The 21,674-nt window shown below is 56.2% G+C and overlaps 1 protein-coding gene across 9 annotated transcripts in view; it reads left to right on the top strand.

Annotated features, from left to right (window-relative positions):
- Positions 1 to 21,674, top strand: part of Fbn3 (fibrillin 3) — a 64,719-nt gene that overhangs the window by 15,030 nt on the left and 28,015 nt on the right. For 7 of the 9 annotated variants that reach the window (XM_023705100.1, XM_023705102.1, XM_023705105.1 and 4 more), the window contains exons 13-32: positions 3,238 to 3,363; positions 6,353 to 6,472; positions 6,549 to 6,686; positions 6,809 to 6,859; positions 7,210 to 7,335; positions 8,697 to 9,185; positions 9,385 to 9,513; positions 10,286 to 10,411; positions 11,224 to 11,349; positions 11,454 to 11,576; positions 11,737 to 11,862; positions 13,471 to 13,596; positions 14,186 to 14,308; positions 14,418 to 14,540; positions 15,019 to 15,144; positions 15,232 to 15,354; positions 16,794 to 16,916; positions 17,683 to 17,844; positions 18,772 to 18,840; positions 19,728 to 19,853. In XM_023705100.1, the coding sequence (XP_023560868.1) occupies positions 3,238 to 3,363; positions 6,353 to 6,472; positions 6,549 to 6,686; positions 6,809 to 6,859; positions 7,210 to 7,335; positions 8,697 to 9,185; positions 9,385 to 9,513; positions 10,286 to 10,411; positions 11,224 to 11,349; positions 11,454 to 11,576; positions 11,737 to 11,862; positions 13,471 to 13,596; positions 14,186 to 14,308; positions 14,418 to 14,540; positions 15,019 to 15,144; positions 15,232 to 15,354; positions 16,794 to 16,916; positions 17,683 to 17,844; positions 18,772 to 18,840; positions 19,728 to 19,853 (2,781 nt within the window). The remainder of the gene's footprint in view (positions 1 to 3,237; positions 3,364 to 6,352; positions 6,473 to 6,548; positions 6,687 to 6,808; positions 6,860 to 7,209; positions 7,336 to 8,696; positions 9,186 to 9,384; positions 9,514 to 10,285; positions 10,412 to 11,223; positions 11,350 to 11,453; positions 11,577 to 11,736; positions 11,863 to 13,470; positions 13,597 to 14,185; positions 14,309 to 14,417; positions 14,541 to 15,018; positions 15,145 to 15,231; positions 15,355 to 16,793; positions 16,917 to 17,682; positions 17,845 to 18,771; positions 18,841 to 19,727; positions 19,854 to 21,674) is intronic. The other 2 variants (XM_023705104.1, XM_023705107.1) reach the window with 2 other exon arrangements.

Here is a 21,674-nt window from a genome sequence, read left to right on the forward strand (position 1 = left end):
CTGAGCTGGCCCCCAAAAACCTGTTAGTATGAGAAAGGAGTGGGGAGGAGAGAGGGAGGGAGGAGAAGAGGAGGAGCAAATGAGAAAGAAGGGAGCAAACTATGGAGAGAGAGGCGGATGGGAGGGAAAGGAGGGGGGTAGGAAGAGAGAAAAGGCGGCAGCTCCTACGCTGGAGCACGTCCGGGAGGAGACCGACGCAGGAGGCGGGAAGGCGCGGCGCAGGTGGTGCGGACCCTGAACCCCGCGGCGCCCCTCGTGCCAGACCTTGAGTGCCAGCCGCTGGGCATCTGCGGGCACTGCCGCTGCTGCAGCACTGAGGGCTGCTGCTGCTGCTGCTGCCCGTGCCCGGCGGCCTGGCTCACGGCACCGACCGCCGCGTGTGCGTGGACACCCGCGTGCGCGGCACGTGCTGGGGGCCGGGAGTGGGGCGCCTGTCGTGGGTGGAGGTGGAGAACGCCAGGGGCCGCGTCTGAGCCCAGGACTTGCCCTGGGTCAACGTGGTTCGGCAAGGGAAGTGGCTGCGATTCCCGCGGGGTACCCTGATCCCTTTGTGGCCTCTTTCCCGCAGCTGAGTTCCAGGCTTTCTGCCTCAGTGGGCACTGCGGCACCGCCGCGGACAGTCGGTCAGATACGCAGCACCCGGCCCCTCCAAAGCGCGGCCTTGGGGTTGAGGGCTGGCAGAGGCGGGTGTGGCTGGGAGCGGTGTCCCTTGGCTAGGACTGCCGCAACTGTACGAATCCCAGGCCAGCCCCTTCAGCAGCAGACCTTTATTCCGACACAGTTCCGGAGGAAGGGAGTCCGAGACCGACGTGTGGACAGGGCTGCTTCCAGGCTTCTCTAGGAGGCCCAGGCTGGGCTTGAGTTTGCGGTGCTCCTGCCTCAGCCTCCCCGAGCGCAGGGATCACAGGCAGTCACAGACGGTGACGCCACACCAGCTGTGCTGCTTGCTTCCCTCAGAGGGCTGTCAGGGGGAACCATTGCAGGCTTCTTTTCCTCTCGCTTCTCCCCACCCCCCAGCATCCTTGGCAGGGTGTGGCTCGTAGAAATCTCTTCACCTCTCTGCTGCCTTTGCGCAGACTTTGTGTGCATTCGTGCGTGCATGCAAGCGTGTGTGTGTGTGTGTGTGTGTGTGTGTGTGTGTGTGAGAGAGAGAGAGAGAGAGAGAGAGAGAGAGAGAGAGAGAGAGGGAGAGATTTTCCTACTTAAAGGACACCGGTCTCTTGTAATTGGACTCCAGCCTAATGCCCTCACTGTAAACTGATGATTTGTCCCCTGATATTGTCGCATAGTGATCCTCAGGGTCAGGCCTCCCACCCAGGAATTGGGGAGGGCCACAATGCACCCGGAATAGGCAGAGACAGGGTAGGGAGAGCTGCGCTGCACCCTGATTCCCTCCCAGGTTTCTGTTGAACCCACTCTTTGATCCCTCGAGGCCCAGCAGGTCTCAGCCGAGGGCCTTTGCTATGGAGTTGAAATCAGGAAATGAATGCCCTGTGTGGGTGTCTCACCTCTGTCACTAGTTCGCTGACCATGCTGGGGGTGCTGTGGGAAACAGGAGCCCTTCTCTGCTGTTGGTGGGAGTGCAGACTGGTACAGCCACTGTGGAAATCACTGTGGAGACGCATCAAAAAGCTAAAGCTAGAAGCACCAGGTGTGGTGGTCCACACCTGTAATCCCTGCACTCAGGAGGCTGAGGCAGGAGGATCCTTGAGGGTTGGAGACCAGCCTGGGGTACAAATGGATAGCTCAGTGGCATAAGCGCCTGCTTGGCAAGTGCAAGGTCCTGAGTTTGATCCCTAGTAACAACATCAAACAAACAAAAAAATCAAATGTTAAGTGAAATAAATCAGACATACAAGCTTACACATCACGTGGTTTCTCACATATGAAACCCAAGTTATAAATAAGAGACAATCGGAAGTGGAGTGGTAGCTGTTTCTCAAATGGAAAGGGGATGAGGAGATTGAAGGATAGCAGAGGGGAGGAGAAAAGAGTGTGGTACGTGCCAACTCTGCACAAGGAACAAAGACATTAGATACAAATAAAAAAAGATGTGAATCCACTCCACATGTCTCCAGGCACAGCTTTTGTGCATGAACAGCAATGAAAAGACCTGGAATAGAGCTGGGTTTTCCACCCACCAAAGGGCCACCTGGATGGGCAGACACCTGACCTCCCTGTGCTAGGGCCAGGCTCCCAGTTTCAGCCCTGGCCTCACTTCTCATTGGCTGAGTGGCCTCGGTCAAGTGACTCCCCGACCTCTGTCTCTATAAAGTGGGGTGGCGCCAGGACCTGCTTCACAGGGCAAAGGAGGCCCCTGCAGCTGGGAGCCAGCTCGCCCTGCTTCGGTGACCTGGAAGGGCAGCAGCAGGCCATAGCTGGGGGCTGTATCTGATTGCTAGGGCTGCTGTGTGACAGGCTGGAGGAGCAGTGCTGGGATGGTAGCCATGGGATACCCCTGTGGTCATCCCCGTGTACCCGTGAGACAAGGGTTTCGGGAACCCTAGGGGCTTAGGATACCGGATAGGATAGAAAGGCTGTGTAAGTCGTTGTTACACTGTATCACTGTGTCGCCTACAAGATACAGGTCTGCAGGTGTTCGTTGCAGGTGTTCATTGCAGGTGCGGTGGGGGAGGAGTGTTTTCCGTCCTGGGCTGAATTCCTGGGTGAGCTAGCCATGGAGGCTCAGGGCTGGCTGTAATGATGTTATGGGGCTGCAGTACAAATATCCATATGCTCCAAACTGGGGACAGCTCCCTGTCCATGCCCCAGGGACCTTTAACAGTGCCTGGAGAAACGGGAGGTTGCCTCCGGCATCTGGTAGGTAGAAGCTGGGCAGCTGCTTGACACTGAGTATCACACAGGACCTTCGCTGTGGCCAAGAATGGTGTGGCCCCGGGGTCAGCTGATTGAGGCTGAGAAAGCCTGATTTAGGGAGAAATAAGGCACAGCTTAGGCTAGACCCTGCCCTGGGGTGTGGGCTGGCCTGCGGAAACCCCGGGAAAGCCCAGGCAACTGCTGGCTCTCTCCTGCTGCAGACGTGGACGAGTGTGTCCTCAATCCCAAGGCCTGCACCAACGGTGCCTGCGAGAACCTTCCTGGCAGTTACCAGTGCATCTGCGGCCCAGGTTACGAGGCAGGCGCCACGGGCAAGGACTGCACTGGTGAGCATGCAGGGCTGCTCAGGAGGGGCCGCTACCACGGTGGGACCCTCACCCTCTGTCCTGCTGCCCGCAGACATGGACGAGTGTGCCCGCAACTCCTCCCTGTGTGACAACGGGCGATGCCGAAACAGCCCTGGCAGCTACTCCTGCTCCTGCCTCGAGGGCTTCAGCTTCAGGCAGGATACCAAGACGTGTGAAGGTAGGGCCCCTTGGCACACTTAAGGCAGCGTGTACACACATGGGGTGCACGCACGAGTCTTAGATACACATGCTATGGGCGATGTGTGCATGGACAGGCACACGCATGCTAAAAGCCCACGTGTGCCTTTATTCACACTCACATGCCACAAACATGCATAGGATGTGTAGCATGCACCCACATGAACATGCAGACACTTGATGTGCACACTGTATGGTGCACACTATTGTGTACACCACCTGTTGTGTGCACTTGCGTACAAGATTGGATACGACATTCAGTGTTGTACAATGTGTCCACACACTTAGCTGTGCACACTGGCTACAGTGCACGCACATGTGGGCACAGCCCTGACATAGTCGCGGCATACAGTGCCCACATGTGCGCACACTGGTGCTGTACACAAGATCCGCTGTGCTGCGCATAGCATGTGCACACGTACACTCAGACACGTGCCCTGTGTGGCGCACACAGACATCTACACCTGCGGCGTGTCCACAGCTATGCGCACGCAGACATGCAGGCTGCGTTACTGAACACAGACACGCATGTCACATGTGCTGCGCACACGTGCACGCACACACTGTACATGGACGGCCCAGTCCCCTGCTTCCGGCTGCCTGGGCTGGCCTCCCACCCACCCTGGCTGCTGCCTTCTCTGCTTTGTCCCCACCTGTCACTCTTGTGCTGTCTGAGCAACGGTTCCCTTGAGGGCCACTGGTGCACGCTGCACACTCTTGCACCCCTCACAGCAGTGTTCCTGCCTGGTGCTCTGACACCAGGACTTAGAAGAAGAACTGTGTCTCTGGCCTTCATCCCGGGCCCAGCAGACGCTCCCAAGGGCCATGCAGTCTGAGCAGCGAGGACAGTAGGGAGGCCTTCAGTTCTGAGAGCTGCTTGTTTTTTTTGTTTTTTTTTTTTTTCTTTTATCTCTTTGAGAAAGGGTCTCGCTCTGCAGCCCAGCCTGGCCTTGAGCTCACTTTGTAGCCCAAGCTGTCTCTGGTTGCCTGGTCTCTAACTCCAGGTCCTGACAGAAAGCTCATAAGCCCTTGTAGTTTCCTGGGTCATACGACCATCTTCATCCTGACAAGATGACTCTTGGTGGCTCCTGGATAGGACCCCATTAGCAGAAGGGCCAGGCACTAATGAGAAGTTGCTCCAAGCTGTAGCAATGAAGTTAATATGTGATTTGCCCAATTATAAGCTTCCAGAAGATCCCCTAGACTGTGGAGTCCAGGGTGTGCATGCCGCTGAGCTATCTCCCTGGGCCGCGAGCTGAGCTCTCAGTCCCCTTTCATTCTTGTCCCTCCGCGTGTCTTCCACTCAACGATGCCCCTATGTACCCATCCCGAGATCTGTTGCAATAACATAGTTGTCTTAGTTACTTTTCTCATTGCTGAGGCAAAGTACATGACATCCCAAATTAAAAGGAGGCAAGTTTATTGCGGCTTGTGGTTTGTAGAGGTTTCGGTCCATAATCAGCTGGCTCCAAGCCAAGGTGGTGCATGGCAGAGGGATGCCACAGGGGAGTGACACTTCACAGCAAAGCAGGGTGGGTGGAAGGCGGCAACACCGGAAAGTAACAGGCACTGAAACAGCCCAAAGAGCCTCCCTCTCCCCTCTATCCAGGAGAGGCACTCACCTCTTGGTTGGTGCCACCCGTCCCCACCGTGGGGCGCCCTTCATCCCAGCACCACGTGCCCTAGATTGGGCCACCTCTGACAAGCCCCACCTCTGAGCACAGGATGCTTTGGGGGGCACTCAAAGCGAGCCTCAACACTAGCAGCTCCTGAGTTCTGTGAGCCACTCTAAAAAGTGAACCAGGGATTGTGGGGAGCCCCAGTTTATGGCCCCGACTTCTGTTGGAAGTTCCAGAGCCCTGGATTTGCAATGGGAAACTGGAGTCGGGACCCTTAAATCAGACGTGTGGTGCAAGCCTGCAATCCCAGCACTTGGGAGGCTGAGGCAGGAGGATCCCTGCAAGTGCAAGGCCAGCCTGGACTAGATAGAAAGACCACGTCTCGAAACAGTCCAGGACCTGATCCTTAGCTCCTTAACTTGTGGGGTCTGATTTAAACTCCAGGCAGCCAGTGTCATAACAGAGTTAAAGGGTACCAGGTGGTATGAGAGAAATGGACAATATGGAAACAAATCCTGTTAGTGGGCCAGCAAGACTGATCAGCAGACTAAGAGCCTGCTTAGGCAAGGGCAGGGACCAAGGTTCCATCCCCAGTGCCCCGTGCTGCCCCAGCCTCTCCTCTGGGCATGCTGAGGCACCGAGACTGGGCATGTGGTGCACTCCTGTAATCCCAGTGCTAGGGAGATTGAAAACAGGATGATCACTACAAGTCTGATCTGTGTAGTGAGACCCTGTACTAAAGACATATATAAAATTGAAAATGTCTGCTACTAAAGTAGTCTGAACTGTGTGAGGGTAAGAGAACACACACAGCAAATACTGTTTTTTAAATTTTTTATTTTTAATGTGTTTAGTACAGGGTCTACAGGGTCTCACTACATAGATCGAACTCATAGTGATCCTGGTTTCAGCCTCCCAAGCACTGGGATTACAGGCACACGCCACCACGCCCAGTCTTAATCGCCCTCTCGGGGTACCCAGGGGCAGGGCCGGCTCGGCACTCTGGGGATGGAACCCAGGCTGCTGTGCTGTGCCTAGGCAGGTGCTTTAGTCTGCTGAGCTATCCCGCCTGCCCACACTCCGTCTTTTTTACCAGGCTGTGTTTGCTGTGTAAGGATCCCAGGCCTCCCCGGAGCTGTGCTCACGCACTGCGACTCAATTCTTTCTTCCCCTTTCCCCATCTCTGTCACTTCCAGTCTCCATGCCTTCTCTCACGACACTCTTACCCGTCTCTCCCAGGGCGTGGCAGTTTCTCTCCAGCGCTTGCACCCGGTGGGTGCAGCTGTCCCTGGGGGCAGGGGCCCTGGCCAGATAGGGCTGGCCCCCAGAGCGGTCTGCCTGTCCCCGCAGACATCGACGAGTGTGTGTCCAGTCCGTGTGTGAATGGTGTGTGCCGGAACCTGGCGGGCTCCTACTCCTGCGCATGCGCCCCGGGGAGCCGGCTGGGGCCCTCTGGAACCGTGTGCATAGGTGAGTGGGGCTTTGGAGGCCCAGAGCCTGCGGGTCGGGACCTGGGTGAGCAGGTGACCCCTCGCCTTGTTCCCAGATAGCACCAAGGGGACCTGCTGGCTGCAGATTCAGGACGGGCACTGCGAGGTGATCCTCCAGGGAGCTTCTCTGCGGTCGGAGTGCTGCGCCACTCTGGGGGCCGCCTGGGGGAGCCCCTGCCAGCGCTGCAACCTGGGTAAGGCCCTGCAGCTAAGGAGGGGCTCCCGGACCCTGGACCGTGGGCATGGCTACCTGGAGCACCTGCGGGGGCCGGCCATACACAGTGACATCTCTCTGTCCCTCTTCTCCCGACTATAGACCCCGTGTGTGCACGTGGCTTCACCCGCACGAAGGGTGTCACCTGCGAAGGTAACTCCTTCCTCTTTCTCCCGAGCCCGCTTCCCACACAGGGCCCGGTGCACCTAAAGCACAGAGCTCCGCAGTGGAAAGATGGCCCAGTCTAAACTGGGCGTGGCAGCTCACGCCTGTCATCCCAGCGCTCGGGAGGCTGAGGCAAGAGGATCACCTGGCCTACAAATAAACAAACAAACAAACAAACAAATAAATAAATAAATAAATAAATAAAATTCCCTAGGCTTCTGGAGATCCCGCGGGGCCCCGCCACGGTCCCTGGGTCCTTCCCAAGGGCATTTAGGGCTTCCCAGCTGGCAAACTAGGAACAGCTGGCAGAGCCCCCCCACGCTTCCGACTCCCCGCAGATGTGAACGAGTGCGAGTCCTTCCCGGACGTGTGTCAGAGCGGGCGCTGCGTCAACACCGATGGCTCCTTTCGCTGCGAGTGCCCCCCCGGGCTGGCGCTGGACACCTCGGGCAGGCTGTGTGTGGGTGAGCCCGGGGGACTGGGGGAGCCCCTTGCTGCCTCCCGGAGAACCCACCGTTTCCTTTCCGAGGGGAGAAGGAATCTCGGTCGCCACCATCTCCTGAAGTCCTATCCGCAGTGCCTGCTTAGTATGGTCTCCCCTTACTTTTTCTCTTGTTGTGCTTTTGTGGGACTCAGGATGGAACCCAGGGGCTTCACACGGAGCTACTTCTCCAACCCGATTTTTAAATTTTAATGCAATTTCCTGTTAAGTCACTAAATTGCCCCGGCTGGGCTTGAACTTGTAATCCTCCTGCCTCAGCCTCCCAGCATGCTGGGATTACCAGCCTGCACCACCAGGCTCTGTTAGAGAGCGTAAACATTATTGTCTCCTCAGGCTACAACCTCTGAGGCGACCATTCAACTCAGTCTTCTAGCCCCAAAGCAGCCATAGATGAGTGGCCATGAGTGTGTGCCAATAAAACCTTATTTACAAAAACAGCCAGGCACACACCTATTGTCCCAGCACGTGGGGAGCTGAGGCAGGAGGATCTCTACAAGTTCAAGGCCAGCCTGGACTACATAGTGAGTTCAAGGGCAGCCTGATCTGCATAGCAAGACCCTGTCATACAACACAACAGAACAAAGCAGGCAGCCAGCCCTGAGGCTGTGATTGGCTGATTGTATGGTGTCTGAGAGGAGGAAGACAAGGCTGCTGTTGGATTGTTCTGAGGGATCCACGGGTTAAATGCAGGACTCTAGAGTCAGGCGACGTGGTTTCGACCCCAGTTGTACCCCTTGGGACTGTGCTACCTTGGGCAGTTACCTGTTTGTGCTCCATCCAGTTGCCTGGCCTGTAAAATGGCTGACAGCAGCGTTATCCTCTTTGCTTTTTGTGCTCAGTCTTATTCTGTCCTTCCTTTCCCTTCCCTTCCCTCTCCTCTATCCCTTCCCTCCCCTCCCTTCCCTTCCCCTTCCTTTTCTTTCCTTTTTCCTCCTCCCTCTATTCTTCTTTCTCTCTTCCTTTTTTTTTTTTTTTTTTTTTGCGGAACTGGGGATCGAACTCAGACCCTTGCGCTTGCTGGGGAAGTGCTTATTCTACTGAGCTATCTCCCAGGCCCCTCTTTCTCTCTTCCTGCTGCGGAGGCCTGAGCTCCACCCCCAGCCCCCTCCTGTTTTATTCGGAGGATGAAGTGGATTGAGGGACTCAGAACAGCTGAGGACCTAGTAAGCACCCAGGCAGTGCTAGTCATTGTTGGGCACTGCTTTGGGGTGCCGTGGACTCTGGGCACCCCTTTGCCCTCTCCCCACCTCCTGCCTGCATGATCCCCAGCACCACACCTGCCTGCGTGTGGCAGGGACAGATCCGTGCTGTCCCTCTGTGCAGACATGAGGCTGGAGCTGTGCTTCCTGCAGTGGGACGGGGGTGTCTGTGGGGGCCCCCTGCCCGGCACCCACCAGATGGACGTCTGCTGCTGCTCCGTGGGTGCTGCATGGGGAGCCACATGCAAGATGTGCCCAGAGCCCGGCTCCCTGGAGTTCACCCGCCTGTGTCCCCGAGGGCCCGGCTTCTCTGGCCATGACATCCTGTCAGGCCGGCCCCTTTACCAAGGTGCTGCCAAGCAGGGGCCCTACAACCAGTGCCCTGGGAGGGCAGGGAGACCGGGGAGGAGCAGAGCAGGTGAGAAGGGGGAAGGCAGGCTCAGGAGAGCCCACTGGGCTCCGGGCAAACCCAACTCCTGTGCCGCAGATGTGAACGAGTGCAGGGCGTTCCCAGGGCTCTGCACCCATGGCACCTGCCGCAACTCAGTGGGCAGCTTCCGCTGCTCCTGTGCCAGCGGCTTCGCCTTGGATGCCCAGGAGAGGAGCTGCACTGGTGAGCACCCACCCCGCCTCTGCCAGAGAGGCCATGTGCAGGCACCCACCACCTCTGTCACTCCTGTCTGTGCCTGCACGACCCTCTCTGAGCCCAGGGGCCACTCTTCCTGTGGAGGGGCTGCCGGCCAGGCTATGGGCACGGCCACATCCTCCCCTGTGCTCAAACGGTCCCTTGGCCTGTGCCCTCGTCCCTGCAGACATTGATGAGTGTCGCATCTCCCCTGACCTCTGCGGGCAGGGCACCTGCATCAACACCCCGGGCGGCTTCAAGTGCCAGTGCTTCCGTGGCTATGCCAGCGGCCCCCTGCAGATGAGGAGCTGTGTGGGTGAGCTGCCACAGGGAGAGGATGCCTGGAGCAGATAGGGATGTCGCTGAGCAGAGGTGGTCGTGTGGCAGCCCCTCTGAGCGCTATTAAGGGCAGAACTGGGGCACTGGACTGGGTGTGTGGTGCAGGTCTGTCATGCTGGAGCATTGGGGGGCTGAGCTGGGGGGGGGGTCCTCTGCAAGTTCGAGTCCTGCACAGGCAACATAGCAAGACCTTGTCTCAAAATTGAATGTGAAAAGGACTGGAGTGTAGGTCAGCTGTAGAGCAGCCCTGGGCTTGATCCTCAGTACAACCCCCACCCCAAAGAGCAACGTTTTTTTTTTTTTTTTTTCCTGATGCTTGTGGAGAAACAGATGTTAGTAAATAAAGCACCAGAGAGATGCAAAATGACCACACAACTAGTGGGAAGATGCGCCTGGTGGATGCATCCACTCTGGGGAGCTTGGGGAGGTCCCTGAGTTGGCTGAGGGGACAGGGTGAGGAGAGGCTGACAGATGACATGTAAAGGTCCTCCTGGGGTAGGGGTGGGGGGCAGCGTGCAAGTCTGGGCCTCAGCCACATCGAGGGAAGGGGTGGCTTCTCTGAGCGTCCTGTAGTGACTCCAGGGCTACCAGCCTCCTGGCCCCAATTCTACGAGGCTCATCCTGGCCTCAAGTCCCCGGGCCACCCTGGCTGCAGCCCAGGCCCATGCCAGAGTGAGGGCAGAGGAGTGTCCAGGTGCCAGGTGTCCATTGGGCCAGGGTCTCCAGCTGCTGTGTCTTTCCACACCCAGACGTGGACGAGTGTGCAAGGGACTCACTACTCTGCCGGGGAGGCACCTGCACCAACACAGATGGGAGCTACGTGTGCCACTGTCCCCCTGGCCACGAGCTGACGGCCCAGGGCACTGCCTGTGAGGGTGAGAATGCAGGTGTGACTGTGTTAGTGTGTGGCGGTCGCGATGTACGAGATGTTGGCAGTGTGTTAGTGTGTTTCTCTGAGGATGGGCCCCAGGTCCGTGTCTGTATTTGTGTGTGGGTGTTCACACGTGCATGGTGGTGCGTGTATGTGTGTGTGTGTGAAACAGGAAAGCAAATGTGCAAGCTTGTGAACATATGCCAGTGTGCATATGTGTGTGAAGGGGTCACATGCATGAGTGGTGGACATGTGTATTTGTGTGGGGGGGGAGTGTGTGGTTGTGAACATGCATGTGTGTAAGTGTGGCAGTACAAAGATCAGTGAGTTTGTGGGGGTATAAGTGTGTCTACCCAGGAGTGAGTGAGTGTGCAGGATGGGTGTGTGGGGTGTATGCCTCCTCAGGAGCAGAGGAGAGGCCGTGAGTGTGCCCCAAGTGAGAACGCGCCCACTGTGGGCAGGTGAATCCACGTGTGAGCGGGTGCTTTGCGTCTGAATCTGGGTGTGCATGAGGCTGTGTGTGTGTATTTAGGTGTGAATGTGTGTTCATACGGAGATATGTGGGTGAGTGTGAGGTGTCTGTGACTGAGGACACAGGTGTGAGTGTCCTATGGGGGTGTGGGTGCACATTTACACGAGGATGAGTATGTCTGGGACCTGCGTCATTATGCAAGCTGGTGTGCATGTATGTGGTTGTGTGTCTCCCAGGGGTGTGTGTGTGTGTGTGAGCGTGTGCCTGTGGGTGAGGTGGCGCTGCGCCGCAGTGCATGGGTGTGCGGTGTGGGGTGCGGCCCCTGAGCCACCATGTGTCCCCAGACGTGGACGAGTGCTCCCTGAGCAGCAGCCTGTGTCTGCATGGCCGGTGCGTCAACGTCCTCGGTGCCTTCCAGTGCTCCTGTCACACCGGCTTCCAGGTTGCGCCTGACGGCAGGGCCTGCGTGGGTGAGGCTGCGCCCGCCCCCCCACCCCTTCCTGGAGCAACCCTGCAGCCCTGCGGGCCAGCCTCCCGCCCTGCCCCGGCCCAGTGCCATTGTCTACTCCTGCAGACACTGATGAATGTCAAGTCCGAAACGGTGGCTGTGCGGTGCAATGCGTTAACACGGAGGGCAGCTTCTGGTGCGGCTGTGGGCGGGGCTACGCGCTGCTGCCCGACGGGAGGGCGTGCGCAGGTGGGTCCGGACCCCCTTGGCAGCCTTACCTTAACCCCTCCCCAGCGCAGAGCCTGGGTAGACTGAGCAGGACGAACCTAGCGGTCCTCCCTGTCCAGTCCTCCCAGGGCTCTCCCCAGAGCCTTGTGTGCCTGCAACACCCTCCATCCCTCCTCCCCAGATGTGGATGAGTGTGAAGACAAGCCGGACATCTGTGGCCCGGGGCAGTGTAGCAACGTGCCAGGAGGTCACCACTGCCTGTGCTACGGTGGCTTCGCGGCCACACCAGACCTGAAGCTGTGTGTCGGTGAGAGGCCAGGGCTGCAGGGGAGGAGGCAGCACAAGACGCCCACACCTTCCGCAGGAGGTCCTGCCCCTGCCACGGGGGTAGCAGTGTTTAGTGGTCAGGTTGGGACCAGCAGCACCCAGAGCCCACTCTTTAAGCCCCAGGGATCCGTTTCACAGGAGCAGAGCCAACCCCAGGCCCGGCACGGTGGCGCACACCTGTATTGTCAGTACTCGGGAGGCTGAGGGAGGAGGATCACCGTGAGTTCAAGGCCACCTGGGCTCCATTGTGAGTTCACAGCCAGCCTGGAATATAATACAAGACCTTGTCTCAAAAACAACAACAGGAGGCTGGGGAGATGGCTCAGTGGAATAAGCACTTCCCGCAAGGACCTGAGTTCAATCCCTGGTTCCGGAAAAAAAAAAAAAAAAAAAAAAAAAAAAAAAAGCAGAGCTTCCCACTGTCATTTGGGATGCCTTTACTGAATATTCCGTGTGTGTCCAGCACTCAGCAGAGCCGGGGAGATAGCTCAGTAGAATAAGCGCTTCCCTGGCAAGAGCAAGGGCCTGAGTTCAATCCCCAGTTCTACATTAAAAAAAAAAAAAAAAAGATTGATGCCAGGGAAAGAGTATATTGGGGAGGATCTGTTGATTTGTATTGTTTGTTTTTTGAGAGAGGGAACAAGGTAAGAAAGACTCAGAACTGTGTTCTCTGAGCCCTTCTGGGCTCTTTCGTTGTTTCATTGTACTTGCAGTACTGTGGACTTTACCCAGGACCTTCACAATGAGCTCTTCCTAAGCCCTTAGATTGTCCAGGTGGGGCTCAAACTTGCAATCCTCCTGCCTCAGCCCCGCAGCATACTGAGATTACAGGTGGACACTGTTAATCCTGGCTTCTGAGCCGTGCTTGAGGAACCTCTCAGGCTATTGGAAGAGTCAGCCTTGTCTTCGCTCCTCTAAGGGGCGTCCTGGGGACTGAGGGGTAACTGTCAGAGCAGAGCTGAGGTGAGGCTCAGAAAGCTCCGGGAAGTGACAAGGTAATCTGTGCAACAGTGTAGCTCCTGGAACTATGTAGCTTCTATACCATTGTATCGCTCTGGTAACCGTGTAACTCCTGACCAAGGCCAGACCTGCACAGGAGGAGTGCTAGCTCCCAGGCGCCTCAGGAGCACCCTGGAAAGGGGCTTGGGAACAAACAGGCCGCACCCTCTGCTCCATTCCCCTGTTAGAAATCCATGCTGACATGAGGCTGAAAAGTCTCGCAAGAAGAAAGTAGCTCTGCAGGGCCGGGGTGTAGCTCAGCAGCCCAGCACCTGCCTGGCAAGCAAAGATCCTGAGTTCGATTCCCGGTACCAAAGGAGAAAATAGCTTTGTGGAACTTGTTCCCTAAATATATTCAAGCATGCAGTCCCTGGAGAATGCCTGGCTGGCGTGTTCCATGGCCGGCGTGCTATGAAATGCTCACAGAACACCCACAACTGCCCTGCAGGAGACTCGGATGGAGCTCTCTCTCTCCCTGGAGATGAAATTCACAGGAAGGGGATCAAGTAACAGGCACTCAAGAGCACGTGGGCTCCCTCCACCCTCACCCAGCGCCTGCCTTCAGGCCTGGTCCCTGCTCCCTTCACAGATGTCAATGAGTGTGAGCTGAACCCACACATCTGTCTCCATGGCAACTGTGAGAACACAGCTGGATCCTTTGTCTGCCACTGCCAGTTAGGCTATGTCACCGAGAAGGGGGCCGTAGGCTGCTTGGGTGAGCAGGGGTGTGAGCTGTTGGTGATGCAGGCAGCGGGAAGCCCATGGCGCAGCTTGTGGGTCACTGGAACTGTCCCTTGGGGACTGTCCTCATGCCTCAGGGCAGAGCAGAGTGTGAACAGATCCTTGCGGATTCCCTGCTAATAAGACCTCCTGGGAATAGAGTGCCCCGAGGCTCTCCTTAAACAGCTCAGCAGAGAGAGCTTCAGTGTCCCAGCTGCTTTTCCCCAGGCAGAAGAGCCTGTTGAGACCGGGTTTCACTGTGCAGTTCAGGCTGACATTGAGCTCGATTTTGCAGCCCAGTCTGGTCTTGAACTTGCAACACTCCTCTTGCCTCAGCCTCCTGAGTGCTGGGGTTATCGGTGTGCACAACCATGCCTGACTCTTAGCATCTGCCATGAGTCTCTGATGCTGCCATCCAGGTCATTTCTGAGGGCCACGGGGAGTCAGGCCTTCAGTTTGGGGGTGTTCTCTTAGACTCTGGGTGAAGATAGGGGGTGGCTTCCCAGGCCCCTGGTCTCTGCTACTACCACACCAAGTGTCCCCATCCCTTTCTGAGACTGCCCCATGACCACTCCTCCCTTAAGATGTGGATGAATGTGAACTTGGGAGACACAACTGTGACAGCCACGCCACCTGCTTCAATTTCCCCGGGAGCTTCAGCTGCAGGTGCCAACTAGGCTGGGTAGGGGATGGCTTCGAATGTGAGGGTGAGTGTTCGGGGCGAGGATTGCCTGGAATCAGAGGGGGTTGGTGGGAGCGAGGCAGGCGGCCACACAGCAACGTGCACCCTGATGCTCTGGGCTCCGCCTCCCGCAGACCTGGATGAGTGTGTTGGTCAGGGCCATCGGTGCAGTCTGAGTGCGGACTGCATCAATGTCCCCGGCTCCTACGGCTGTACCTGTCACCAGGGATTCTCCGGGGACGGCTTCTCCTGTGAAGGTAAGCGTGGGAGGAGCCCAGCTTCATGGTGCCAGCTTCACCCGCAGGCCACCCCGGTGCTGTGAGTCATTCTTAGCCCACCCATGAGACTCGGGCACAGCCTCCTCCATTAGAGTTTTGATTTATTTTCTGGTTCCGGGCATTGAATCCAGAACCCCCACATCGAGCTCTCTTCCCAGCCTTGAGATCCTCTTGCCTTGGCCTCTCCCAGTGCTGAAATGACAGGTGTGCGTCACTGCACCCAGCTCCTTGGACTCTTTAAGTGTCTTGCGACATGTGCATATTTTCTGGCTACCCTGCATGCCTGACCTCAGTGCCCAGGTCCCCTATGCTGCCTGGCTGGACTCCCATATCCAGAATGACTCTCTGCACCCCGTCCTTGTCTTGGTCACTCGTCCGTGCTCCTGGAGGGCTCCTTGCCTGGAGTCCTCAGTGACTGCGGAGGGTTCTGGTCACGGCACCTCCTCCTACCCCTCAGACAGGGACGAATGTGCCGAGGACATGGCCCTCTGTAACAACGGGCAGTGCCTCAATGTCCTTGGTGGGTACCGCTGCGAATGTGAGATGGGCTTCGGCCCCACTGAAGACCACGGAGGATGCCAGGGTGAGGCGGGGGCTTTAGCTCCAGGACTGAGCGGGCAGTTCCCGGGAGCATGCTGCCGGTGGGGCATGCTGAACCGGGTTCCTGCAGATGTGGACGAGTGTGCTCTCGGGAACGTCTGCGCCTTTGGGAGCTGCCAGAACCTGCCTGGGCTGTTCCGCTGCACATGCGCAGATGGCTACGAACTCGACCACGGGGGCGGCAACTGCACAGGTGAGCGGAGTTGGCTGTAGGCTGGCCTCTGCCTGCCCCCAAATGAATGCAGCACCTGTGTGTTAGAAAAATAAAAAGCCAGGGAGATAGCTCTGTGGCTTAAGCACCTGCCTGGCAAGGGCAAGGTCCCCAATTCGATCCCCGGACCAAAACAAACAAACAAATAAATAAAGCAGTGAGCAGAAGTAGAGCACTTGCCAAGCCCGGGCAAGGTGCTAGGTGTGAACCCCAGGCCTGCAAAATAATAATATAAATAAATGAGTATAAGAGCAGAGCTGGCTGGGAGGGAGCAGAACCGCTCTAAGAACTCCTGTTCTTGTGGCTGAAATCCCAGCCTTTTGGGAGGCTGAGGCAGGAGGATGACAAGTTGGAAGCCATCCTGAGTCAGTTAGAGAGATCCTGTCCCCAAAGAGAAAGGAAGAGGGCCAATGAGATAGCTCGGCAGACTAAGCACTTGCTTAGGTAAGCACAGGGGCCAGGGTTTGATCCTTGGCACCACATGCCACGCCGACTCGCCCCTTTGGCGCCTTGAGATGGCAATGGAGTCCTGGTGTGGTGGTGCACGCCCATAACCCCAGCACTAGGCGGGCTGAAAACAGGAGGATGCCTACGAGTCTGAGCTGTGTAGTGAGATCCTGCATGAAAGAAAGAAAGAAGGAAAGAAAGAAAGAAAGATCGATCTTTCTGGCATCGCAAGCCATACAGTCTTTGTGGCCCACGGCTAAGCATTGCCCCTGTACCTGGAAAGCAGTGTGTGTAAATAATGGGCCATGTACCAATAAAACTTTATTCAGAGGCTGGGGAGATAGCTCAGTAGAATAAGCGCTTCCCTGGCAAGTGCAAGGGCCTGAGTGCAATCCCCAGTTCTGAAAAAAAAAAAAAAAAAAAAAAAAAAAACTTTATTGACACGAGCAGTGGGCTGGTGTGTCCTGCAGATTGGAATCCACCACCCCCTCATTTGGAAGCAGCTTCTGAATCTGAGGTTTGCATGCTGGCTGGGTGGGGAGTTTTCAAAGGGAACCTCTATGCATGCGGGTCTGTGGGGCTTAGGACAGGGCAGAGTTGGGCAGGCTGGGGCGGATCCCAGAGGCCCCATCCCCTCCAGTGTCTTCCTGTGGAAGGACACAATCTCTTTTTGAAATAGGCTCTCATAACAATAAAGGAGAGAGAGAGAGAGAGAGAGAGAGAGAGAGAGAGAGAGAGAGACTCTTTCAGTCTCCAGGTTTCCAGGCTGGGCTTGAATTCACAATCCTCCTGCCTCGGCCTCTCAGAGTGCTAGGATGACAGGCAGGCGCCCTCCCCCCTGGCCAGGCCAGGACATGTCCTTGTCTTACAGTCCAGGCACCCAGTGGTAGACCCCAAGAATGGCTGTGGCCTCCCAGGAGCGAGGGGCAGGGTGGAGGGGGGCTCCCCGCTGACCGTGGCACTGGCATCCCCAGACGTGGACGAGTGTGCAGACCCCACGAAGTGCATCAGCGGCCTCTGCATCAACACCCCTGGGAGCTACCTCTGCCGCTGCCCCCAGGACTTCGAGCTGAACCCCAGCGGGGTGGGCTGCGTGGGTGAGTCTGGCCTGGGGTGGTGGGTTGGCTGGCTAGTGATGGTCCCGTCGCCTTCTGTGTGAACTCAGATGCAGAACCACGCACATGCGCAGCTGTGCGGTGCCACACGCAGCTTCCTGCCTGGCCCTGAGTCAGTTTTCAGGTTCGCCCCATCCTGGGACACTCATGCACCACACACACGCACGTGTCACAGGCACACACACACGTGTCACAGGCACAAACACACGTGCATTAGTTGCAGGCACACACAGGGACAAAGACACGCAGTCACACATCTAGTTGACAACTTGCAAGAGATGACACAAACACAGAGACCCACAGCAGGAGCCAGCAGCCCTACACGGACATGGGCACATGTAGAGACACACAGAGGCACATGCCCAAAAATGTGGAGCCCAGGGCCGGCCAGAAAGCGCCTGCTCCCCTCCCCCCACTCTCCACCCCCACCCCCACCCCGCACGCTATTCTGGCCCCACCCCAGCGGTGACTGAGATTGGGCATGGTGGCGCACACCTGTAATCCAGCGCTTGGGAGGCTGAAAACAGGAGGATCACTGCGAGTCCGATCTGTGTAGTGAGACCCTGTAGACCCTGTACTAAGTACACACACACACACACACTTCAAAAAAAGAAATGTGGCGACCACAGTTACACGCGGAAGCATGTGCACACATGCTGGCACGTGGAGATGGCAGCTACACACGTGTGGAATCAGGGACACAGTTTCTGCTCCAACACTTGCTGACCACTGCTCTCCGCATGCGCAGACCCCCGGGCCGGGAGCTGCTTCCTGGACACGCACAACCGTGGGGACGGCGGCCTCTCCTGTGGCGCAGAGGTCGGAGTTGGCGTCACCCGAGCCTCCTGCTGCTGCTCCCTGGGCCGGGCTTGGGGCCGTCCCTGTGAGCTGTGCCCTGTGGCCAACTCCAGTGAGTCCCTCCACAGAGCCAGCGCTGGGCCCCGGGGAGCGAGGGACTAGTTCTGCGGGCAGAGGGCCCCAGGGAACAGGGACGCAGAACCCGGGAGAGAGAGACCACCTGGTCGCACAGCCCATGTGACAGCACATGGGCCAGGCCTCTCTGTGGTCCCTGTCCTCTGCATTCGCACTAATTGTTCAGTCAGTGAACACTGAGGGCCGCCTTTCTTGTGCTACGGGCTGGGGACCCAGAGAAAGGTGAGCCACAGCTGCTGCGAGAGTTCAGCTGTCTTACGGGGCTGTTTACAGCTTAGTGATGGTCCGGGAAGAAGCCATGGAGAAGAAGGGGAAGGGAAGGTTTCCCACAAGAGGAGGCTTAGGAGAGATTTTGAAGGATGAGTAGGAGTTTTCTTAGAAAGTAGGAGTAAAGGGCTGGTGAGATAGCTCAGCAGACTAAGTGTCTGCTTAAGGCAAAGTGCAGGAACCTGGGTTTGATCCCCCTCACCACATGCTGCACCGGCCCCGCCCCTGGGTGCACTGAGCCCATCACCAAGACTGGGCGTGATGGCGTATGCCTGTACTCCCAGTGCTGGGGAGGCGGAGAACAAGAGGATCACTATGAGCCTGATTTGCCTAATGAGACCCTGTGCCAAATACATAAAATAAAAAAAAAGTAGGGATAAGGTGAGCGATGCATGTGCAAAACCACTATCACAATCCATCTGCTCATATGGAGGCTGTAAGCGTGTGTTTGTACACACCCATGTGCACACGCACACACACAGAGATACTGAGCCCTCAGGCAGCCCTGAGTGAGATGGGCTCCTGGCCCCAAGAGGGGACAGAGATGAGCAGATGGAATGGGCCAGCAGAGCCTCCAATCTTGAACCCTTTCCATGGCGCCCCTCTCCCGCCCCTCACGGGAACCTTTCCCTCACAGCTGAGTACAGAACTTTGTGCCCAGGAGGTGAAGGCTTCCATCCCAACCCCACCACTGTCATCCTGGAAGGTGAGCCCTGGGCGAGCCCCCACCCTCCCCTTTCTTCTTGTCCCCTCCTCACCTCCGCTGAGTGCCAAGGGAGGATCCTGGGGAGCTGGGAGTGACACCTGTGTTCCCAGCAGGGGCTCAGGCAGCAGAGACAGAGTGTGCTCTTGGTTTGTGTTGAGTTTTCAATTTATTCTTTCAATTGTATCTTCTTGCATTTTTTGGTCTGCCCTCCTCTGGCCTCCTCCATTTGTCCACCTACATCCATCTGTCCAGCCATTCTGCCTCCATTCACCTGTCCACCCACTGATTTCCCAACTATCCTTCTTCCACCTGTCCATTCTCCACCCACTCCTCCTCTTCCTGTTCATGCTTTCACTCCCCAGGTACCCATCCACCCATGCATCCATCAACCTTCACCCTTCCATGTACCAATATGTTCACAGATTAGTCTACTGTCCATTTCCACTCACCTCTCCATCCATTGATTACCAATCCACCCATCCTTTCTCCATGCACCCACCTATTCATCTATCTCCATCCTTTATCCACTCACCTCCACACCACCTACTCTTCTACTCATCTGCCTGTACATCTGTCCTTCCATCCACCATTATCTAGACATCTTTCATTTAGATGAAAGATTTCTCCTACCTGCGGAGATCGTGAGGTCGGGGAAGACATTCCATCTTGGAGTTGCAGGGGTGGGAGGATGGGTCCCTGGATGAAAAGGAAGGACTTGAACTCAAGCTGCATTGACCTGAGAGAGTGTGGACTCAGCCTCTGAGACAGCCCCCCAAATGCCCATGGATCACACTTGGGGGTCCTCAAAGGAGCGAAGCAGGCCCAGAGCAGCCCATGCCTTCTGCATGAATTGAACCCCACACTCCACTTTGGTCACTTCCTGGCAGATATTGATGAGTGCCGGGAGCTGCCAGGGCTGTGCCAGGGAGGCAGGTGTGTCAACACCTTTGGCAGCTTGCAGTGTGAGTGCCCACCTGGATACCGCCTCCATCAGGACACCCGCGTCTGTGAGGGTGAGTGGGGACTCTCCATGGGCTTTCCCAGGCCCTTCCCCTTCCTCCCTTCCTTCCTACTCTGCCAGGTTTAGGAGGGTCAGAGAGGTAAGATCGCGTCTAAATGTCCCGGGTCACCCTTTGCTCGGCTTCTTCTAGCCACCTAAACATCCGCCCATACACCATCCATCCCCCATCCCCCACCCATCCATCATCCATGCACCCACCCATCCATCCATCCATCATCCACCCATCCACCCACCGACCCATCCATCCTTCTGCCTCACTCAGAAGTGACGTGGCTTCACAATAGCAACCATACCCTTCCTCTCTTAGGCCAAAGCTGACCAAGGCCCAGAGCTAAGAGTGGTAAGGAAAGGAGATGGGAAGAAGTGTTCCTCCCCACTTCATGCACACTTCACCTGTCTCTCTTGTTAGGATCCTGCAGAAACTGACTCAAGAAGCTTAAATGACTCACCCAGAAGCAGCAGCTGCTGCATGGTGGTGGGCTCTGTGCCTGGGCATTGTGATTGCTGAGCTGAGCTCTTTTAATGCAAGATACCAATCCATCAGTCCATCCACCCATCCATCTGTGCATCCATCCATCCATGCATCCACTGATCCATGCATGCATGCATCCATCATCCATCCATCCATGCAGTCTAGTCACTCACCCATCTATTCATTTATTTGCCTGTACATCTATCCAGTCATCCAAGTATCCATCCATCCATCCATCATCCCTCATCCCTCCATGCATCTATCCATGCATCCATCCTTCCATCTATCCATCCATCCATCCATCCATCATCCCTCATCCCTCCATGCATCCATCATCCATGCATACATCCATGCATACATCCATCCATACATACATGCACACACTCTCCCATCTATCCATCCATCAATCCATCCATCCATCCATCCATCCATCCATCTATTCATTTATTCACTTATCCATCTATCCAGACATCCAAGTATCCATGCACCCATCCATCCAGTTGTCCATCCATCCATCCATGCATCCATCATCCATCCATCCATCCATCCATCCATCCAATTATCTATCCAATCATCCATCATGTTCACATCCATCCATCCATCCATCCATACAGTCTAGTCACTTATCCATCTATCTATTCATTTATTCACCTGTCCATCTATCCAGTCATCCAAGTATCCATGCACCCATCCATCCAGTTGTCCATCCATCCATCCATCCATCCAATTATCTATCCAATCATCCATCATGTTCACATCCATCCATCCATCCATCCATTCATTTACTGAACTATGCATATACATCCAGTCATCAGTCCAGTCACCCACTCCCCAGCTGTCCTTCTTCCCTCCCTCCTGCCTTCCTTCCTTGCAGCCTGTATTAACCGAGCATCTGTGTGCAGGCAGATGTGACAATCAGCACAAGAGCAGCTGCATTCCACAGACAGCCTTCTAAGGTTGACACTAATGTCTCCGCTTTTCATTTGTGGTTCTAGTTATTCCATATAAATTAATCACTGGTAAGAAAGGGACTAGCTGGGCCTGGTGGCACAGCCTATAATCCCAGCACTCTGGGAGGCTGAGGCAGGAAGTTCACAACTTTGAGCTCAGCCCGGGCAATGTAGTAGGGTCTTGTGTTAAAGTAAAGATTTTTATAAAAGGGCTTGGGGTGTGCTCTCTTCGGCAGCACATATACTAAAAGGGCTTGGGGTGTAGTCCAGGGTGAAGGCCCTTGGCTCAATTACAAAACAAAAGAAAAAAAAATATAGGGGGCCAGGGAGATGGCTCAGTGGAATAAGCACTTCCCTGGCAAGCGCAAGGGCCTGAGTTCAATCCCTGGTT

Source organism: Octodon degus, unplaced genomic scaffold (assembly GCF_000260255.1).
Source record: "Octodon degus isolate 3935 unplaced genomic scaffold, OctDeg1.0 scaffold00214, whole genome shotgun sequence".
Lineage (NCBI taxonomy): Eukaryota > Metazoa > Chordata > Mammalia > Rodentia > Octodontidae > Octodon > Octodon degus.